Genomic DNA, 19,544 nt, shown 5'->3' with positions numbered 1-19,544 from the left:
TTTGCTGTTCTCTGTTCATTTTTTCAAGAAGACTAAAAGAACTACTATCACAAAAGCAGCCCACTAAATGTTTCTTGCCGTGTAAAAACCCACCAAGAAAACCTTGCCTTTGTATTGCATTTTGGTCCCAAGTTACCTCCCATTCTTTAAGGTGAACAAGTTCTGCCTCACAACAGCCTGTAAGGCAAGGATTCATAGCCACATATGCATGCGAATGAAAACCGAGGACTTAAGTATAAAGTCACAGCATCAGAATCTGGAGTTCTTGGCTCTAAATATATTAGTACCAAACCTCAAGTTCAGCAGTTTAATATAAAAGGATACAATCCAAAACTTCCAGTTCTGGAGGGTCCTGCTTCTCACATACTCATCAAACATCCTCCTCATGTGGTCAAACCTCTGCCGTGTTACAGGCACCCCGGTAGCAGGGAGCTGCTGCAGACAGGAACTGAAAAGATGATGTTCTGAGGTCAGAATCCCCACCAGAAAGGACACATTTCTCTTCCAGCCTAAATTATAGCAAAAGAAAAGCGTGTATCCCCAGTGAGGTGGCTTCCCAGTGCATGTCCCTCCCAGAATGCAGTTGTTATAGCCAGGAATACGTATTGCCTTCCCACCAGTTGTGTTCACACAGCAAAGCAACTTCTCAAGCTGCCACACAGGTCTTATTACACACAATACAACTGAAAACCAAGTATAACACAGTAGTTTCTGATGTGTAATTAGAAAAAGGGCACATTAGGAGTCCAGGAAAAAATTAGAGAGTAACTCCTGAGCAATGTAACAGAAGAAAACGTTACAGAGATTCTTAAGAAACAAATCAATTTAAAATAAAACCAAATGGACATGCTCATAGTTTTAAAGAAAAAGATTTTGCTTTGCAGGTAAGTCTAATGTAATGCCTAAGCCTAACACCTCTGTGGATGGAAGAAAAAACACTGGGGTTCTCAGCATGCTTTGCAATAGTACTTAATTATCATAAACGCAGAGAGGAAACTAAGGCACCAGGAAGGTGATTTATCAGTTATGTTCAGCCAGTGACAAGCTCCTTGATTCCAAGTCCTGTGTCCTATGTTCTCACCCATATTTTCCTACATAAATGGACTGCATTTGGAAAGAACACTGCAGCAAAGCCATCATGAAGAGTGTTTGATCACCCACGGATTAAAGCTTTACAGAACCATCATCACTGGCTGCTCCTCAGAATCATTCTAATTGATGTGATGCATCTTTCCCAGGTCTCCCGCTGGAAAAGAGCTTGCTGGAAATCCACAATGCCCATCCCTCAGCAATCCTGTTTTTTGTTTGGAAGTTGGTAGCAACCCCACTTCTTGTTCAATACCCATCTGTCGCTGAGGCAAACACTCCCTGTTGTCAGCCAAAGCAACGTTCAAGCTGCTCTGCTGCATTACAAAAAGCTCCCCAGATCTCACATGATGGCAGCGTTTAGCTCCTCGATCTCCTCCCGAAGGCGCCTGGTTTCCTCTTGCATCTGTGTTCTTTCCTGCTGTAGTTTAGCGATATATTCTACTGTTTTCTGGAGCGTGATTGCATGGCTGATCTAAACCAAACACAAACATATAGCTCACTTTCTGGAACAAAGCTAGACAGACCAAGAGTTTGTCCCTAATCTGCTGTAACACCCAAAAAAAAGGCCCTTCAGCACTTTTTGTTGAGTTGCCTTCAATGTGCACAAAAGCCCAGAGCCAGGCAGAGAAACACTGAACTCTTCGTTTCTCTGACTCCTGTTTGGACAGTAGTACAGAGAAATGTGGCTGCAGTGGTAGTTTTCTTCCACAAACTACATTTTTGCTATTTTATTGAAAGAATAATTTTAATAATTTAAAAAGCTTTATTACCCATCCTCTTAAAATACTTACAATTCTCAAGTACTGAAGGGTGTGCTACATCTGGTGGTAAGAGTGCTATTAGCAGCACTGTTTGAAGCTGATGATATAGATGATTTAGTTTGGGAAAAGTGAAGTTGTTATTATTATTAACCAGAAGGTAACATGGTCTAGCTATCACCAAAGAACACAGAAACAATGTCACAGATCTTTTTAAAAATACTCGTTTTCAGAGACAAATTAAACATCCATACTTGAGAAATAAAATAATCAGACACTTTATTAAAGCTGATGTTTCAAAACTGACTACCTTTCAAACAGGCTACTCAAATAACAAACTTATGGCCTAAATGCATAAAACTATAAAAATTATGTAGAGAGATCAACATGCTGCACAACAAGCTTTCCTATTTCCCATGTTTCAAAAGGTATTGGTATTTAAAGGACATTTAGAATTTCACTGCGCAGACAAGTCTGTGTTTCAATTCTTTTTATTTCAATCCAGTGAATTAAGTTAAATAGTGTGGCCAGAATAAGTTCTTAATTTGGACAAAGCCATTGGACAAGGAGAAGACAGTTGGGATTTTTTTTCTCTGTACATCTATGCACAAGACAGGTGACAGGGGAAAAAAAGCCCTGAGAAAATCTGCAAGGCTGTGGGCACAGGGCCAAATTCTTAAAAGCAGCTGAGTGCTACTAGATGTAAAGAGACCTAGAGGGATTTTCAAAATCATCTGCACTGGCCAGGCCTCTGACTCCTCCAGCAAGGTAGAGATTTCATTGGTGTAGGAAGTTTTAGAGGCTTCACTGGATGTTTTTGTTCTTCCTGTGGCCACTGACATGTTTCAACAGTACTTGCAGGGGCACAGGGCTGCTCTGCTGTGCTCTCAGCTGACCAAACACAGCACAGATGTGGTAGCAGGGCATGAAGCCTAAGCTAATGAGTTGTGCCCTTAGAAGGGTATATCAGCTCAGGCCAAACATCCAGGTGTGTTAAGCCAAGCCCAGCATTGTACCAACAGCATCCACCTGGCTTCTGGATGGATCGTGGTTCAGGGAGAATAAGCTTACAAGGGTGGCTGGACCACAGACCTTTTTAAGTCCAGCTCTGGGGACCAGAACCCACCCAGAATGGTAGAAAAAGCCAATACAGCAGAAGAAAGGTGACATAATAGTAAATGCAGAGTCATCTTATGCTGCAAATGTGACAAAAATCTTCATTACTGGGGCCCCAAGAGCAAGGATTGTAAAGTTCAATTTTTCTTCTATCCCTGCTGGCTTCAAAGCTGCAGCATCTCATCAGATAAGACTTGTTCAAGGTTTGAAGCCACATCAGAAGAACAATGTCTAATGGATGAAGTGCTTTCAGTCTTTTGACTATAAGCCTTGTTGGATTTGTCACCCTTCCCTTTCCAGGTCCCTCAGTTCAAGTGACTGGCTGACATTCTCAGTCAACAGTGAAGAGAATACAATTATTAACGAGTCTTTTAGATTGGCACTGCCTTACACACCATACTAAACTGTTAGTGCTGCCAAGTTACTTACCGACTTGGAGTTGGCTGAAACCAAGCTGTTCAGAGTACTGAAGCCAATCTTGATATTAAACCTTCTTTTTTGTTCTGAAATATGCCTCATTCTTCGATTCTGCATAAATAAAACCAGCTCAGTCTATGCTGTTCTCCTTCACTGTTCTACTATTACTATTTCAGCTACTCAAATTCACAGTGTCATTTTTGTTGAATTGTGGCATTCATAGTCTTCCCAGTCAAAGCCACAGCACTATAAATTTGAAAACAATTGTTTAAGTTATTAAAAAAGTGTCCGGTGTATTAAATTAAATTCCAAATCTTGTGGGTTTTCTTCCTCAAGTAAAAATGCCTATTTGAGAATGTTACACAATCTCCTTTTCTGAAGTAAAATTTCCATTTTTGAGGCATGTTATCAGTCAGGATCTTGTTGAATCCTTTAAGTTTAAACTATCCATATGATTTATTCCTCGTACATACACAACATCTACTGATGTAACAGACAGTCTGACCAAAATAAAAAAGAAAAAGAAAAAAGAATCCACAACTCCAGCCTATCTTAAAGATAAAGGCTTTGTCAGAAACTAGCATTTTCAGTTGAAACATTTCAAACTTAGAAGTTGCTTCCACCAAAATTCTTGGAAGAAAACAAAGCATCTGCACTTTGAGAATGCCCTGGGGGCAGAGCCAGCAGGAGCTGACCCGTCCCCCGGTCAATAACTGAGCAAAACAATGTCATAAAGCAGTGAAGTGCCTGCCCAGAAACACAGAAAACGCAGGTGCAAGACCAGAACTGAGCCTTCCAGCACACTCCATGCTTTGCCAAACTAAAAAAAACAATGTTACCCAGTAATACAGATCTGTTTAGGCTAACTAACACTGCAGAGGAGCAAAAGAACACATCTACAAAGTGGCAAACACCCTTGTTCCTCTATTGTCCCACAAAAGAGTTCCTAACAGCACACATCCAAAGTGATTCCTGTCAAGGCAGATGCGTTTAAATGACTATAAAGCCTATCGCGTTGCAGCGCCCTTACTTTTAAGGACACTCCTCCATCTAGTGGCCACATTCCCCACCATCGGCCTGTGCTCACGATTTGTGCCTTTGCTCACTTGCTCTCTAGCAGCAAGAACAGGCTGCAACTACTGACCGTGAGCATTTATGCCATGCAAAAGAACTGAAAACTTCTAAGCAACTCGCAGCATGCTCAGCAAGAGGCAGTTCGGATTCTCCTCTGCAACAGAACCAGAACCGAGTGCAACCATAGGCTTCAAGTGTTTAAACTTACCTTTCTGTCCCAGGAGTAATCAAGCTGAGACAGAGTATACAAAGCCAGAGAAGCCAAAAAGGGGTTGGCACTTGCAGAACGGCTAAGTAACACTCCCTTCCACAACAGAACGAATGGGAGGGTTACTGCTGATTGTCCTGCATTGGCTGGTTTTTGTGGGCAAGTTTCTCATGCCATCACAGAAAGTGTTCTGACCAGGTCAGCTTGGCCATGAGGTTCAGCCAGCTTTCAGGTGCTATCTCTAGACCACCGAGTTCTTACCCCAGTAATTCTCGAAGTGTTTTACAGCTGTAACTTGTAGAGTCTGTGGAGTTGCTTCTCTGTGGAGCAGCATAGCATCACTGGAGACATGTAATAACTCAGCAGGTCAACAACTCCCCCTCCAGCAATGGCCAGAGCCCTGCAGACTGAAGAGCCCCAACAGAACAATGGCAAAAAGCCATGGTTTAGAGAACTAAGCCTGAAACCTTTGACCAAGTAAACTGAGACCTGTCACAACACTCCTGTCAGCCACGGCAGGAACTGCTGTCATGACCATAAGGACCTGCAGAGGTGCAGTTAAGCCTGGCCCCTCTGGTGACATCCCTGAGGAGCAGAGCAGATTATTACAGTCTGACATGATAAATTGCACAGAGCAGCACAGATTCAACCCAAGCTGAGCCTCAGGCACAAACACTCCACTGTCCCTGAAGCACAACTTACTCCCTAGTCCATGCTCAGACATCAGGGCAGAAAAATAACTACAAAATAAAGAAGAAAAGCACTTGAAAGGAAAGGACACACACCTTAAATGCAGCCATATTAGGGTCAGTGGCAGGTTTTCCTGAGCAGCTGTTCTGGGGAGACTGCGGACTGGGGCTCTGCTCAGAGGTGCAGGGGGAACCTTGGCCTGAATTCTGACAGTCTCGGCCTTCATAAAGGAAGAAAGACAAGTCACATTAACAAACACCCCTGTAGCAAAGGCCACTGCTGAGAAGTCTCTGTTCAGAATTTAACTGAAATGCAGTCAGCAATCAAATTATACTCACTGCTGCAGCAACCACATGCTAGGAAATGTCACCATTGCTGGGGAAGCTTAGTATGTCATGGCACGAGGCAAATACATCTCAAATAGCAATATGCAACACTCCTTTTACACACACACACACACACGTTTCAGCATCCACCATCCTGCTGGACTCCCCCATTTGAGGCTCTAATGGGCTGGGATATGACAGGAACACTTAAGAAACTAATTACCAGCTAAACAATGTACATCTCTAAAACCAACACCGCTCTGTCAACATCCATGCAAAAGGAATCTTTGCACTTACCTACTGGTACCAAGGACTGTGTCTGAGATTCTCCAAACAATTACAGTTATGACACTGAACAACAAACCTATTTAATACTTTGTACACAGATGCCTTTCAAACGGGTTTAACGTCTTGGTGACTGTGACAGTACATCCTTTCAGAAAGAAGCCCCTCGGAAGCACAAAATCACCACTTTTGGGAATGCTGCATGGAAGTTCAAGACCAAAATTGCAAACAACTGGATACAACCAAAGCAGCAGGGTAGCAGGGCCTAAAAAGCTTTTAATTCAAATATTATCCAAGGATCCTCTCAAGACCCATTTACACCCTGCCTGACCAATGGAAACACACATGTATAGGTAAAAGAGAAAATTCTTACAGCTTTCTAACTTACTAGGTGTAGGTGAGGGAACTTGTGCACTGCTACTGTGGGAAGGGATTTGCTCTCCTTTCACCAACACATCCTGGACTACACTAGGAGGGAAGAGATGTGAGACTGTGGACTGGGTTTGTTGACTACTTGGTGCTCGCTGTGCTGGACCAACCAGAATGTTACTACGGATCTCCGTCACCCTGGGAGCCTGGGAACAGCACAGAAACAGCACAGAGAAAAACAGAGAGAAGGATAAAGAGAACAGGAAGGGGAGCATGGGGGCAGAGGGAGAGAAAGGATGAGACAAAGGAGTGAGAAAGAGAGAGAGAGAGAGAGAGAGAGAGAAAGAAAGAAAGAAAGAAATTTGTTACCTAGCCTTTTGCTAAAAGTAGCAAATTAATACATGATTAACAATCTGATGACATGAAACAAGGGCTAACATATAAGGAATTGGCAGGCACTGAAGTCAGACATGTGGCAGGACACCAGTATCCTTTCATAACTTAAAAGCAGTATTACAACACATCATCAGCATAATATACTAAAATCTATTTCCATCTTCCTGTACAGAACATATTGGGAAACCCACTCGTATACTCCAGCCATGCTTTCCAGCACATAAATGGAAAGGTGAGCATCCTGGGTCCCTTCTAGCTTCTGCACAATTAAGAAAAAGCACAAACCATCCCCATTCATAGTACTGTGCATACATGCCTCTTTGTAATCTTACTGTTGTGTGACACAGAGTCTGAGAAGACTAGGTAATGCTTCCAGGCCCATAAAGTAGATCAATTAAAAATAAGCAAACATAATGCTGAATGCACAAATGCACATGCTGAGTAACAGGTGAGATTAAGTGGACTAGTTACCCTCCTGAGCACATTACAGCTCTAACTACTTGCAAGTAACAGGTCTAGAAAACAAATAGATATTTTTTTCTTCTCCTTACTCTGACAATTCCAGCTGGTGCAATTGCAACATTAGACTGAGATGTGGCTGGCGTCAAAATCCTCTCTCTTTTTAAAGTTGCTGGAGTTACAATCACAGTTCTGGGCTGTCCCTGAAAGGCAGCTGAAGAACACAATTAAGTTAGAATTGTTAATGAGACAAAAAAAAAAAAGCTGGAAATTATTTGTATGAAATTAACTTGTCATTGAACCAGGGAATGGATTAATGGGCACCTACATTAGGTACCACTTCATTGCACTACATGTCACCAGCTTTCTGGTAATCTCAATCCCATTAATCCAGTACAAAGGACTCTAACACACCAGTTATTTCTGAGGCTTCTAGCACCACTGTCACTGTTTCAGGGTGAATTTACGGAGGTACCCAGTACAGCAGGGAGGTGCAAAGCGTCTTCATTCTATCAGAGGGGGATCATCTTCACTTCTCCCTTCATATCCATACTTCTTGGATCTCAGGCTTGCTCTGCTGACCCAGAAAGGGTCAATGCCAGAAACCAGCTGAAGGATGGATGCACATTCAGTACTTCATGTTTCCTTGTATACAACTTAAAATCTCTTCCTTATCACTTCACTGTACTACCTTCTTTCAGTATCTGGTTTTACAGCTGCTTTACATGACACACAAACACAAGACAACCAAATGAGATTGAGAATCAGCACCAAAATTCTAGAAAATAGGCTAAAGAACCAGGAGTTCTGCAGTGTTAAGATATGACTGCGAATAGCAGGAATTGCGTCCACAGAGAAAGTTACAAAAAATTCTCAAAAGAAGTCTGTGCAGGAGTCTTGCCCTCATGACAGGAATCAGGAACCTTGCTCTAAAGTGTTTTGACCACCAAAATTTTTGAGCATAACATAAATCTGTTAAGAACTCAATTTAACCAGTGCAGATGTACAGTTATTAACATGGCATTAATGCTGACAGTGCTCTTGCCCAGACTTTAAAGAGAACATGACTTATCACCCTGCATTGTTACTAAGGGAAGACTCAAGGAAAGACACAGCTTCTGTTTGCTTTTTGAGAAAACTAAACCAAATTACTCAGTTTCATTCTAGCCTGATTTGGCTTTATCTCTGCTTTGTACTAATAAAGTCATGATGCATGAAAAGTGTCCCAACAGTTCAGCCCCTGCCAACCCACCCCTCTGCAGTTCAGCACCAGGGTATTGAAGGACACACACAGCACAACAGGCAGACTGGGCAGGATATCTAATGTCCCCTCCCCTACTGTGTCATCTGTGATGAACAACTGTGTTTGGAATCAACTGAAGTTTCTGTATAGCCATTCTTAGAAAAGCCTGTGGATTTCAGAGCTTGTGTCAGTCCCTGCTGAGTACATCTGGCATAGAGCACTGTCACTGATACAGGGAGCTCCTTCTTTGAGCATTCCCACATATAAAGCTGGAATCCCAACCCCTCCGCTGTTCACTAATGTTCAGTGGGACTTAGGACATCCCTTTTGAGCTCAACAGATGCACTGCTCTTACCTGTGCATCAATGCTGCTGCACAGACTTGTTATTTCTGACTTCCACATTTGGGTCACTGTAACAATCAGCAGGTATTTGGGTGCCTCTTGACATTTTTCATGTTTCTATCCTACACATGCATCTTTTGCAGACTTTCCTCTGAAAATCAGAACACTTAACCTGAAGTGGTGATGGCCGAGTTCTTTCCTGTGTGAAGTCTTGCCCCTCAGGAGACAATCTGAGCAGTTTTTCGAGTCCTCATATCACAGGGCAGTAAAAGTTATACATCCTTTTCTAATACAGGTTAAAATGCAGTTTGCGTTACAGTCATGAGTTGGTTTGTTTGTCCTGAACATGAATGATGGGCACAAATGCCTCAGTTACAAGTACTGATGTTTATTCTCTTGCCATAAATAAAGCTCCGGTCTTTCCATAAAACCTTGGATTTGACCTCTGAACTCAATGTCCCAGCAGTTTAGGAGCACTGTGACCCCTGGACACGTGCCACTGCCAGGAATGAAAAACAGCAACAACCTTAAATCTAGATAAGAGACAAAGCCATTTGTTGTGGTGGTCTAGAAGTACCTGATGAAGCATTGGGAAAGTAAGAAATGGGGTGAGGCACAACTCAGGAACACCAAGAAATCTAGGAGCAAAGGCTTTCTGAAAATGACTTGTCTACAATGCTTTACTGGGTGAGAAAGGCATGTCTTGGCTGCTGAAGGTACACAGACTCCTGCTTTATAATGTACTACAGACAGAAACACTGATATTGAAAGCCTAGTGCTTGTTCCCAGTGACACGCTGGAGTTAGATCCCTGGATCTGTTCTACTTCTGAACAGTGATTTTTTTATTATTTTTTTTTGCTGGATAACCACAATGCCAGGCCCTAGCAGACACACCTACTCCTCAGTAAAGCCTATTTAACAATACTCCACCAGACAGGGCTTTTCTTGGATTATTGTTGCACATTTCAGGTGCCTGAAGTCACTTGGTCCCCAGCCAGCACAAGTCTAAAAACAGCATGCAATAATCCCAAGAAAAAGTGCACTGCCTGTTGTGTTTCAGTTTGGAGCTTTCCCACAAGAACCACCACAAGCAAAACTCCCCCTGCTCACGTTTGCTATTCCGAGCCTTGGGCAGCATCAACGGCTCCAAATCCCACCCAGTGTGGAGGTCCCAGCAGATCAGTTAGGCACTCAGACTCCAAGCTGAAAACCAGCCTGAGTCTGCAGACTGCTCCAGAGAAGGATCTCCAGCTCCCCCTACCTGTTCCTAGTCATTCCCCACAGAAGGATGGATTCTCATCACCCTGGTCCTGCTAGGAAGCACTGATGGTGGATGCGAGACACACTCCCAGGCTGTCACCTGGACCAATGCTGCTGTCCACTCTGACAGCTGCTCCCTAGCCAACACTGCACCTGGTGGTCTCAAAGAGCTTCAGGCACACCTAGGACAAACATCAGAACACATCCCAGGTGCTCCCAAAGGGTGTAACCCAGGACCCTGGTGTTAGAGCATATGCAAAGGCACAGGCAGGCATACTGGCTTGTCCAGGGAAACCAGATGAGTCAAGGACAGGGACAGATCTGCCATTCTCCATCCAACACCATTTCCCTACCATCTCCTACTCTACCAAGGCTGAATGCTCTGAGGAGCAGAGTTAGTCAGAAAAGAATTAAACATCCAAAGGAAAGTTTCTATGGGGCAGAAGCACGGAGCTCTAATAATCCCACGTGCTGATGCATCTATACAGCCCAGCACAAAGTTTACAAGGTGATTCTCCCTTCTGCAGATCAGCTTTTCACACTCACAACCAAACTGCTTCCAATCTTCGCAGCAGTCCAGAGCATCCCATTTAACAGTGTAGGCACACACCAGTGGGTTCAGGGATTCCTGGGACACCCTCAGGAAGCTATATCCTTACTTAATATGTAGACCAAGAAAAGCAGGAAGGTCTCTACCGCCTGCTAGTCCCACTCAGAAAAGAAAAACATCCCCCTACCAGTGCTTCTCACCTGGGGTGATGAAGGCATTCTTTACCAATAAGGACACTGTCTCAGGCTTCGGAGCAGGCACTATTTTTTGTGACTGTTTGGGCCTTGTCCCAGCACTGGCCAGGGGAACAGCCTTGGGGAGTGCAAATGTCAGTTGGGACTGCAGCTGGGGCCGGGGCTGCCCCTGCACCACAGCAGTCTGGAAAGTCAGGTTACAAGGCACTCCTGCACCTTGCTGCTGTGTGGCCAGGACAAGGCTCTGGCTCTGGCTGAAGGTGGTGGCAGGGGCATTGTGGGTCAACGTTGCAGAAGCTGTGTGGGTGATAACAGTGGATTCACAGAGGCCAAACTTCTGGGCTTCTGGAGCAGCAAATGCTGCTGGTGAAGAGCTTAAGCTAGAACTGAGAGGCACTGCAGGCAACGGGGACTGGTGCTGCTGCGTCGCAGGCTGGAGCAGTGGCAAGGGTGTCTGGAACACTGGCATGAACGTCTGTGGCCCACTGAGAGACGAGTCAGGAGTGAAGTCTGCTGGCTGGATGAAAGATCCCCCACTTCTCATGCTGGAACACTGGTCAGTGCCAACATCAGGAATGACAGGAGTAGGTACTGAGGAAGCAATCAGTCCGTCACTGATGTTTCCCGCTGGAAGCGTGTTGGGCAATGAACCCGAGGGCAGGACAGGAGACTGGCAGGGAAGGAAAATATCACAGATTCAGACCTGGCCTCTGAAACTCTTGTCTAAAGTCCTGAGAAGGACATGGCTCATGTCTGAGCGTCTCCATAGCAGACACGTGTCTGAGAAGAGGCTGTTATAAACACTGAGAAGCTCTCTTACCTGGGAAGAATGGCTGCTGCTGTCTGTTGTAGCTGAGCTGACAGCAGACACAGAAGGGAAATAATTACTGGAACGACTGGGTGTGAATAAATCTGAAATACGAAAAGTCACCTATTAATTTTCTACTTTTCATACTCAAGGAACAGCACTACTAGATATTAAAATTCAAGGGAAATACAAATATTATTTAGCAAATAATGAAATCACTAGATTTTTGCTTCTTACAACTGCTGCTGACTGAGCAATGAATTGTTGTCTTCCAGAGGACTATCTCTTCAGGGCAGCTTTACTCAACTTTCACACAATCTGAGGACGATACAAACATCAGTCCACTGTGTAAGGTTCATCTCCACACAGACAGCCAGGAGTGCAGTCTCACAAAACTCAAGTTACCTGCTGCACACTGCATGCAGGCCCAGCAAACAGATTTGACTCCTGACTTCCACAAAGATCCACAGCCATCAAAGTTGTCAGTAGCAGCTACTGTAATTTGTATTTCTTGAGAGTGCCATAAAATGTTCCAGGCCAAGCAAAATGTTAAATCACTTAATCACTAAGAAGTGTTAACTGAGAAAACCTTAATGATTCTGTGAGTTGTCCTGTCCATTTCTGATGTTTTATCTTTAATTACTCAGTGACTAAAGGTCTAAATGCTATTCTTTGGAAAGGCAAATTAACCACCAGGTTTAAACCTTGGAATAAACAATCCTGAAGGTACTCTCAAATCCAGGTAAATAAAGGACTGTGGTCACACTAACAAAGGAGTCCACCTACACATGCAAATAATGAAATAAGGAAACATGAAAAAAACATATCAAGTGTTCTTCATGTTTCACTCAAATCCCTTGCCTTCTAAAGAGAGCAGGTACTCACACATACAAGCTTCTGTTAAAAATGAGTTTATAAAATTACTCCCATTTTAAAGAAATGTACTATGTATCTCATTCTTACCCTGAAAAGGCTCAAACGTATCCATAAAATCAAAATTTGGCTGGAGAGGAATAAGCCCTGGTTGAATCATGTCAGCATTTCCTAAGTGTGCTGCAAAATTCAAGAGACAGATCAGATTAGCTTCACATCACAAGCACAGAACAGCAGTAGGAACAGAGCATTTGGCTGGAACACCAACACACACTCCACAGCCAGGCTTTGCTGGGATGTTTACAGAAAAACTGCTGCTGACATGAACTCAGCATCTGCTTTTCTTCAGAACTCCATCACAATTCTGAAATCAACGCCATTGGGGAATGCAACTTTCAACTGGTGAAATGGAAGAGGTGAAACCTGAAGGCTCTAACAACTGCAGACTGCAAACTTGGATGCCTCATGCTCCCAAACCTTCTGTTCTGCCCCTGCTGTACAATACACAAACTTGCTGGGAAGTACAACCTGAACCACCACAGCTCACAGCACAGTATGTTAACATAAACATCATCCACTCCATTTTGCCTCAAGAATACTTCATGTAAACCACAGTTGCTCTGGAATTGCTCAGGCAGCTTAGACATCCATGCAGCTGGGATGATGTACACTGGCCATCTACTGCCCCATGCCAGTCAGTGACTTGAGCTAAGAGAGCACTGGACAGAGCAGTGTAGCTCTTGGGATTGTTTTTACAGATGTGATTTGTTCTAAGAGACATATCCAAAGAAAAATACATTGGCCGTCTCAAAATACACACACGTAGATGCTTTGAGATAATAACAATGCCTTCACCACTGATAAAGCTAAATACTGCTCATTGCAGATTTATTCAAGGCAACATTAGAGGGCAATGGTAGGAGCAGCATGTAAAAAGCTATGACAGAAATTAAATTCAGGTGAATAACTGGGATTCCATAACCTGTAAAGCATTAGACACCTATATTCTCTAACCGATTTTTATCTCTATCAGTAAAGTAAGATGGATTTCTTAGGCAAGACTAGAAAAGCAGCAAAGCAACAAACCAGACTTCTAGAGGTTCCCACTGCAACATAGCTAACAGCCAACAAATACCTATGTCCCTGGAATTTGGCCAGGAAACGAGCTGATGTGAAGACAGTGTGGAGAACAGCGTGTCAGTGAACTCGGACATGAGCATGTCTGCATCCAAGAGGCTGCCCTCTTCCATGGGGACAGGGGTTTCCCTGCCATACCTCCTCTTCTGCCAGAGAACCACATCATCATCCTGCCAAAGGAAAGGAGGAAAAGTCAGGCTGCCTAGACAACGTAAAGCAGTCTGGTGCAGATATATAAAAACAGTCTTAATTTTTCACATTTTTAGAGAAAGAAACTTTTCCCTAGGAGCAAATGGACCAAAAGAGATCAGTGGTACTTCTAACAAGTTCAGCTCACTGATTTGAGCAACAACAGAAAACTTCAGCAGGATACCACGACACTCTGGGAAAGGTTTTTGCCCCGAAACCAGACGTTGACTACAAGGACAAGTGACAAAATAACTTCACAGACACCTTCTAGTTTCACTGACTCTACGTATAGTTCTGCACCTACAGTTTAATGATCCCTTGGCTTCAGTAAAGATTTAAAACATGCACAGCAAAAAAATCAAAGCAAAGCAGTTCCTTTCTCAAAGTGGATCTGAAGTGCAGTAAAGTGTAATTGCAATCTGACTTTGCACAAGGTATGTTGATATGCTTAGCTCCAAAAAGAAAAGAAAACAGAACCAAAACAACTAAAACCCAGTCAGAACAGTGCTTCTGATCATCCTTTTATACACCTAACAGAGATTTGATGGCTTTAGAGGCACACTAAATGGTGACACCATTGTTACTTCAATCATTTTGCCTTTTTTAGGATCCTGCCACATTACCTGCCCATGTTGTGGGCAGCAGAAAGATCTGCAACACATGGCACACATCTTCACAGGTCCAGTTACACAAGCAAGGCAGCAGTGCCAGCTATGACTCGGTAACACAATGTTACTGGGGGCTGTGCCAGCCCTCAAAGAGGTTGATCTTTCTGGGCACCCAATACTAATTATCATTTCTTCTCTCACAGCACTTTACATTCAACTTCTCCTCCATCCAATTTAAGCTACAAGTCTTAAATTGTCCTCTGAGGTGCAAAAACATTATGGTGTCTAACCTTAATTAAGGTTAAGCAAGATGCTTGTCTTTAGATTTCAATTACTGCAAGCTGCTGCACGTTACAGCTCTGACACTTACTGCAGCTTCTACATGTATCAGGAGTGTTACCTACCCTGACCAAACTTGATAGATCTTCATCTTTATGTTTCTGTAACTGCAAAAGGAGAACAAAACAGATGTTAAAGTCAGAATAGGTCCTGTGTATGCCAACAGAAGACCTGATTTTGCAGAACTTTTAAGACCCAGTCAAGCACAATTAGTCCCTGCACAATAATTTTTGGTTAAGTGGGACTAATCAGGTGCGTACACCTGTACTAGCTTGTCATCTGTTTGAAGTATTCTTGCATGCCAGCAAAAGCGACATCTAACCTCAAATAGCAGCAACATACTTATCAAGTTCAAGGAAGCTATTTTCACTGTGTAAACCAACTGACCCTTTTCTTGAAGTATGTTCTCCACTTGTGGTATTCCCTGATGACTATTTCAATTCTTCGTTTCCAGTATTTTCCTTCTGTTGCAATGGCCTAAGAACACAAACACATACCAGGAATTGCAAGGAATTATATCATGGCTGAACGTTCAGTAAATTGCCAAGCAAATATTCAGGCAGAAAAAATGCAAAAGAAAGCACGCTGATTCGCTTTGAGCTCATGTATCAGCAGCCCACAGTGTCCCAAAGTTCAGCTATCACAGAGCAAATCTGACAGCACTAACTTCATCTTTCCCACAATAAACAAGCAAGAGATGATGCCTCAGTGCACTGTCAGTATTTCCCATGTCAGCTCAACCATAAACAATAGTTAAGAAATGGCAAAAAAACCACTTTTAAAAGTTTTTTTAAATAATTTACTAAAATATGTCTAAGGCAAACTCTAATACTCTGTTCTGCAGAAAACAGGCAATGATAATTTCACAAGGTTACATAAACATGCACACACACACACACAAGAAGCTGTTAAGAATGACAAAAAGCAACAGAAATCTTATGTCCAGCTCTGGAAGAAGCACGACCTCACAGGGCACAAGCTAACAGCAACAAAAGGATCAGAACAATGCGGGTCTTTAATGTATCAGAGTGTATAAGTTAGGGCAGCAGACTAACAAGAGCCTTAACATAACTTTCTTGTGTTCCAGGGTCATCTCTGAACACAAACATCAACACAGTTCTTTCAGACACCTGAGACAGTTCCACAAACTCATCTGGAACTCCTCTGAATTATAAATTATTTGAGAGTTATGCAGTGTAAAGAGAGCCACATATTGCCTCACTGGTTTTCTGCAAGGAGCCAGGGGGCAGATGTTAGATTTCATTTTTGTTTACAAGAGCACAAAAATGGAAGAACTCAGTCATATTCCCTCTTTTTGTGAAGTTACTTTTACAGAGAAGAAGAAACATCTTGATTTCTAGAAATCACACCTCCTCAATTCAATAAAGGTACAGGAAACCCTCCCAGGGTCACTTAAGATTCAATCCTGCAGTCAGACATCACTCTGATTCCCCACTGACCTCAGCAATCCACAGCCATAAGAAAGCAGTGGCTGTCAACATCTTAACCATTCAAATTGCACTTCTATGACTTAGGTTTCACTAAACTAGGTCACAGACCTAAGTTATATAGATAATAAATGTCCTTCTGGTTGCACCTTGATTGCCTCAATATGATAAACTTGCAAAAATGGGTTCAACAGCACACCTGCTTTATATTAATGGTTTCTTCTAAATGAAGACAGCAAATAATTGTTATGCTGCTCTCATATCTAGCAGACAAGAAAATCTCCTTATAAACTCTGGAGCACATCAGCCTGTCCCTCAGGTTTTGCACACCTCTGGCCGACGATGCTCATCGACATCAACGGAGCCGTCCAGCGGAGTCACAAAGTGGCACACTGGGTTCTTGCGCTTCTCCAGGTCTGAAACAAGAAGGAAACTCTCAGTACTTAGCACATGCAGACTCTGCAGAGAGCCCTGTCACTTCAGTGGCAAGATGGGAGAAAAAGTCTGGCCAGGGTTTCTTCCAGATAGTCAACAGAAAATGGGAATGTGGCTGGACTGCTCAATACAGTCTCTGTGGGAACATCTCTAAGGAAGCACTGATCCAAAGGCACGGCTGTGACAGCCTCCAAGACATCTGGGCCTTCAGCAGAATTCTGAGCTTTTCATCAGACAGTAATTTCAGTTCCTTCTTGTTCCTCACATGCATGTGTCTCAGAAGGTATTTTATAGAAAGCAACACAACCTGAGGAGGTACTTACACTGCATGTACCATGCCCTCCAGATGGCATTATTGAGACGGATTTTATCTCTCCACTGAAGTTTCAAGCCTTTAAAATTTTTCCATTTTGGTGAAACCAGCTTTCCACTGAAACAAAACAGACAACAAATCATTCTGCTTTCAGTTTTTCTCTTCCCGCTCCTTTCATGACAATGAATGGCTCTAAAACTCTCAATAGAAAAAAGTACAAGCCCTGCCTGGCCAGTGACAACTTTAGCCACACGCTGCCCATGGCTTACTGATCTATGTGCCAGAGGTCAGTCCAGCTTTCAAGGCCCCTTCACGTTCTCCCCTGCCTGCTAACAACTCATCTCACAAGTATCTTCAGCAGGACTGAAACTCATTTCACTCACTTTTCTCCCTGCCAGTATCCCACCTTCCCAAATGCCAGCCTATGAGCTTCCATCAACTGAGAAAAAGATTGCTCAAAATTAAGCCCAAAACCTGGCCTTTTTGCACGTTTGGCCACAAGTAATTTTGGCTTGAATTTTGCTGTGGAACTGGATTAAGCCAACACAAGTTCACATCCATAGTTCCATTCGATTTTCCAGGCTGGTAACGCTGGAAAAAAGAATGAATTGCCAGTTCTGGCCCAAGAAAAACTAGCACCCACCAATTCTACAATGGTGGTCAACACAGATGGGCACAAAGGAACCACCAACAGGTTAGAAATAGTAACATTTCTCCAAGGAAAGGCTGGAAAGAGAAGTGACTTCTGTACGAAAAATCTTGGAAGGCGGGAAGGAGACAGAAGGAAAACAGAAGAAGCAACAGGAACTTCAAAAGCACTGTATAAACACAAACTACCCAGCCCTTAAAAATACACCTTTATGAATCATTAAACCATACCTCTGACAGAGCAGAGGAAGTAGGAAATATTCCTACTGTGATACATTTCAAGCCATGGATTAAAGAATACTTATTGTGCCTATTCCAGGTTCTTCCTCTCATGTGTTGTGGGTTTGGCCATACACCTTCCTAGTTTATGCCTCCTTGTGCCTCTTGCTACAAGGGAAGCAGACCAGCAACACAAACTGCAACCAACATGACAACACATGCAAAGGCAACAGGTTAATCTTGAAACATGATGAGCACCCGGTCAAGAGGTCGTCTTCTGTAGAGAAGAACAAGCAAATGAGTGACAGGAGCAAGATCACCTCCCAACACTTTGCCCTCTCAGAAAAGATCACCAAGCACCTGGTGAGATGAGAGTGACTCCAGCCATGAACTGACCTGTGCTCGGGCACGGTACATTTGCTATCACACAGTCTGGACAAAGGAACTCACAAAGAGATGAATCATTCTTCCCTGTTTTACCCTTAGGCTCCAAAACTATTGTGAGAATAGGAAGTACATCCTACAGCAGTGCCAGGGACTTCCCCTGGCTTGCCCAAGGCCATGCAGAAGCAGGCCTGAAGCTGGAGAACTGGTCTGGGAAACCTCCTGATAGTAGCTAATTTTAAAGAAAACTTGTAATAAAACTTGTAATACAAGTAAACAAGTAAAATGTCCTCACAGCCTCCAGAAAAGAAGCCAGAAAGCCAGAGCTGCCAATGGTAGGATAACCCACTACCACTTTTTTCAAGTATTTGGTTCATCATTTCTTTTCTCCCTTGCTAGCACTACAACTGCTGTTACCACTCCAGTATTCCCACAACGGTGACAACAACAGAGGAGCAAACACCAGACCTCAGCCAAGTGACAGATAAAGAAAAGACAGCACTGTTGTTGTTTTTTTTTTTCAATTTTATTTCTATTTGTAGCACCAGTTGTAGCAATAGTTTAAATCATCATCAGGTAAAAAAGATTTTTTTTCTTCTCATCCTCTTCAAAAATGAGCTGTTACTGTTTTGTATGCACAGGGAAGCAGGTGTAGAGACCAGCTATCAACTGCACCAAAAAGGACAATCCAAAGGAGCAAGAGAGCCAAGACAGCAAGTAAGTGACAAGCTTGTGAGCCCTGTGTCCAGCAGGGCCTGTGCTCACTTGCCCCTTCGGGGTGGATGCTGTGTGCTGAGCCCTTGGGGCTGTGCCATAAGACTCTGGTGCTAGAGCAGAAATAAAGTATAAACAAAACCTGGTACACAAAATAGAACATTAGCTCCCCCCGAGGCAAAGAGACTTGCTGGAGCAAGCAACTTCACTGACTGGAAATAACAGTAAACCATGTAAACCATTAGCAAGGAACATGAAAAACAATTATTAAAGTATTTGTGTTACCCTCCACAGCTGGGCTCTAAGATTCCACAGCCACACTCTGTGCTCACTGAGAGCTAGGAAAGCTCTTCTGGATTTATTTTCTTTTTCTTGTGCTAGCGCATCCATATGCCACTCTTTGAAATCCATCTCCCAAAACCCCACTTCTAAGTTTCCAGACTCTCAGTTTATGGAAAGATCTCCAAATTAAGAATTTTATCTCACTGTAACCCAGGTGCTGTGGGTCAGGGCAGACAGTGCATCTCCATCTATTTAACATTCTTCCCATCTGTGCAAACTCTCACCTTCACAGTGTTCACTGCATGGCCATCTCTGCCTCAAAACCACTGCACACCTCGTCTTGTCATTCCTTCTAAACCTAGAATGAAA

General features: G+C 43.2%; 1 protein-coding gene across 3 annotated transcripts in view; it reads right to left on the bottom strand.

Moving 5' to 3' along the window:
* MLXIP (MLX interacting protein) overlaps positions 1–19,544 on the bottom strand; it is a 45,379-nt gene that overhangs the window by 3,922 nt on the left and 21,913 nt on the right. For 2 of the 3 annotated variants that reach the window (XM_051634422.1, XM_051634423.1), the window contains exons 2-15: positions 16,939–17,045; positions 16,511–16,596; positions 15,120–15,209; positions 14,798–14,839; positions 13,595–13,766; positions 12,550–12,639; positions 11,599–11,690; positions 10,785–11,448; positions 7,280–7,401; positions 6,352–6,538; positions 5,448–5,572; positions 3,393–3,491; positions 1,434–1,561; positions 325–448 (exon numbers count right to left, since the gene is read on the bottom strand). In XM_051634422.1, the coding sequence (XP_051490382.1) occupies positions 325–448; positions 1,434–1,561; positions 3,393–3,491; positions 5,448–5,572; positions 6,352–6,538; positions 7,280–7,401; positions 10,785–11,448; positions 11,599–11,690; positions 12,550–12,639; positions 13,595–13,766; positions 14,798–14,839; positions 15,120–15,209; positions 16,511–16,596; positions 16,939–17,045 (2,128 nt within the window). The remainder of the gene's footprint in view (positions 1–324; positions 449–1,433; positions 1,562–3,392; positions 3,492–5,447; positions 5,573–6,351; positions 6,539–7,279; positions 7,402–10,784; positions 11,449–11,598; positions 11,691–12,549; positions 12,640–13,594; positions 13,767–14,797; positions 14,840–15,119; positions 15,210–16,510; positions 16,597–16,938; positions 17,046–19,544) is intronic. The other variant, XM_051634424.1, reaches the window with a different exon arrangement.

Source organism: Apus apus, chromosome 16 (genome assembly GCF_020740795.1).
Source record: "Apus apus isolate bApuApu2 chromosome 16, bApuApu2.pri.cur, whole genome shotgun sequence".
Lineage (NCBI taxonomy): Eukaryota > Metazoa > Chordata > Aves > Apodiformes > Apodidae > Apus > Apus apus.
The sequence above is the reverse complement of the archived record's forward strand: the minus strand, read 5'-3'. Positions and strand labels throughout refer to the sequence as shown.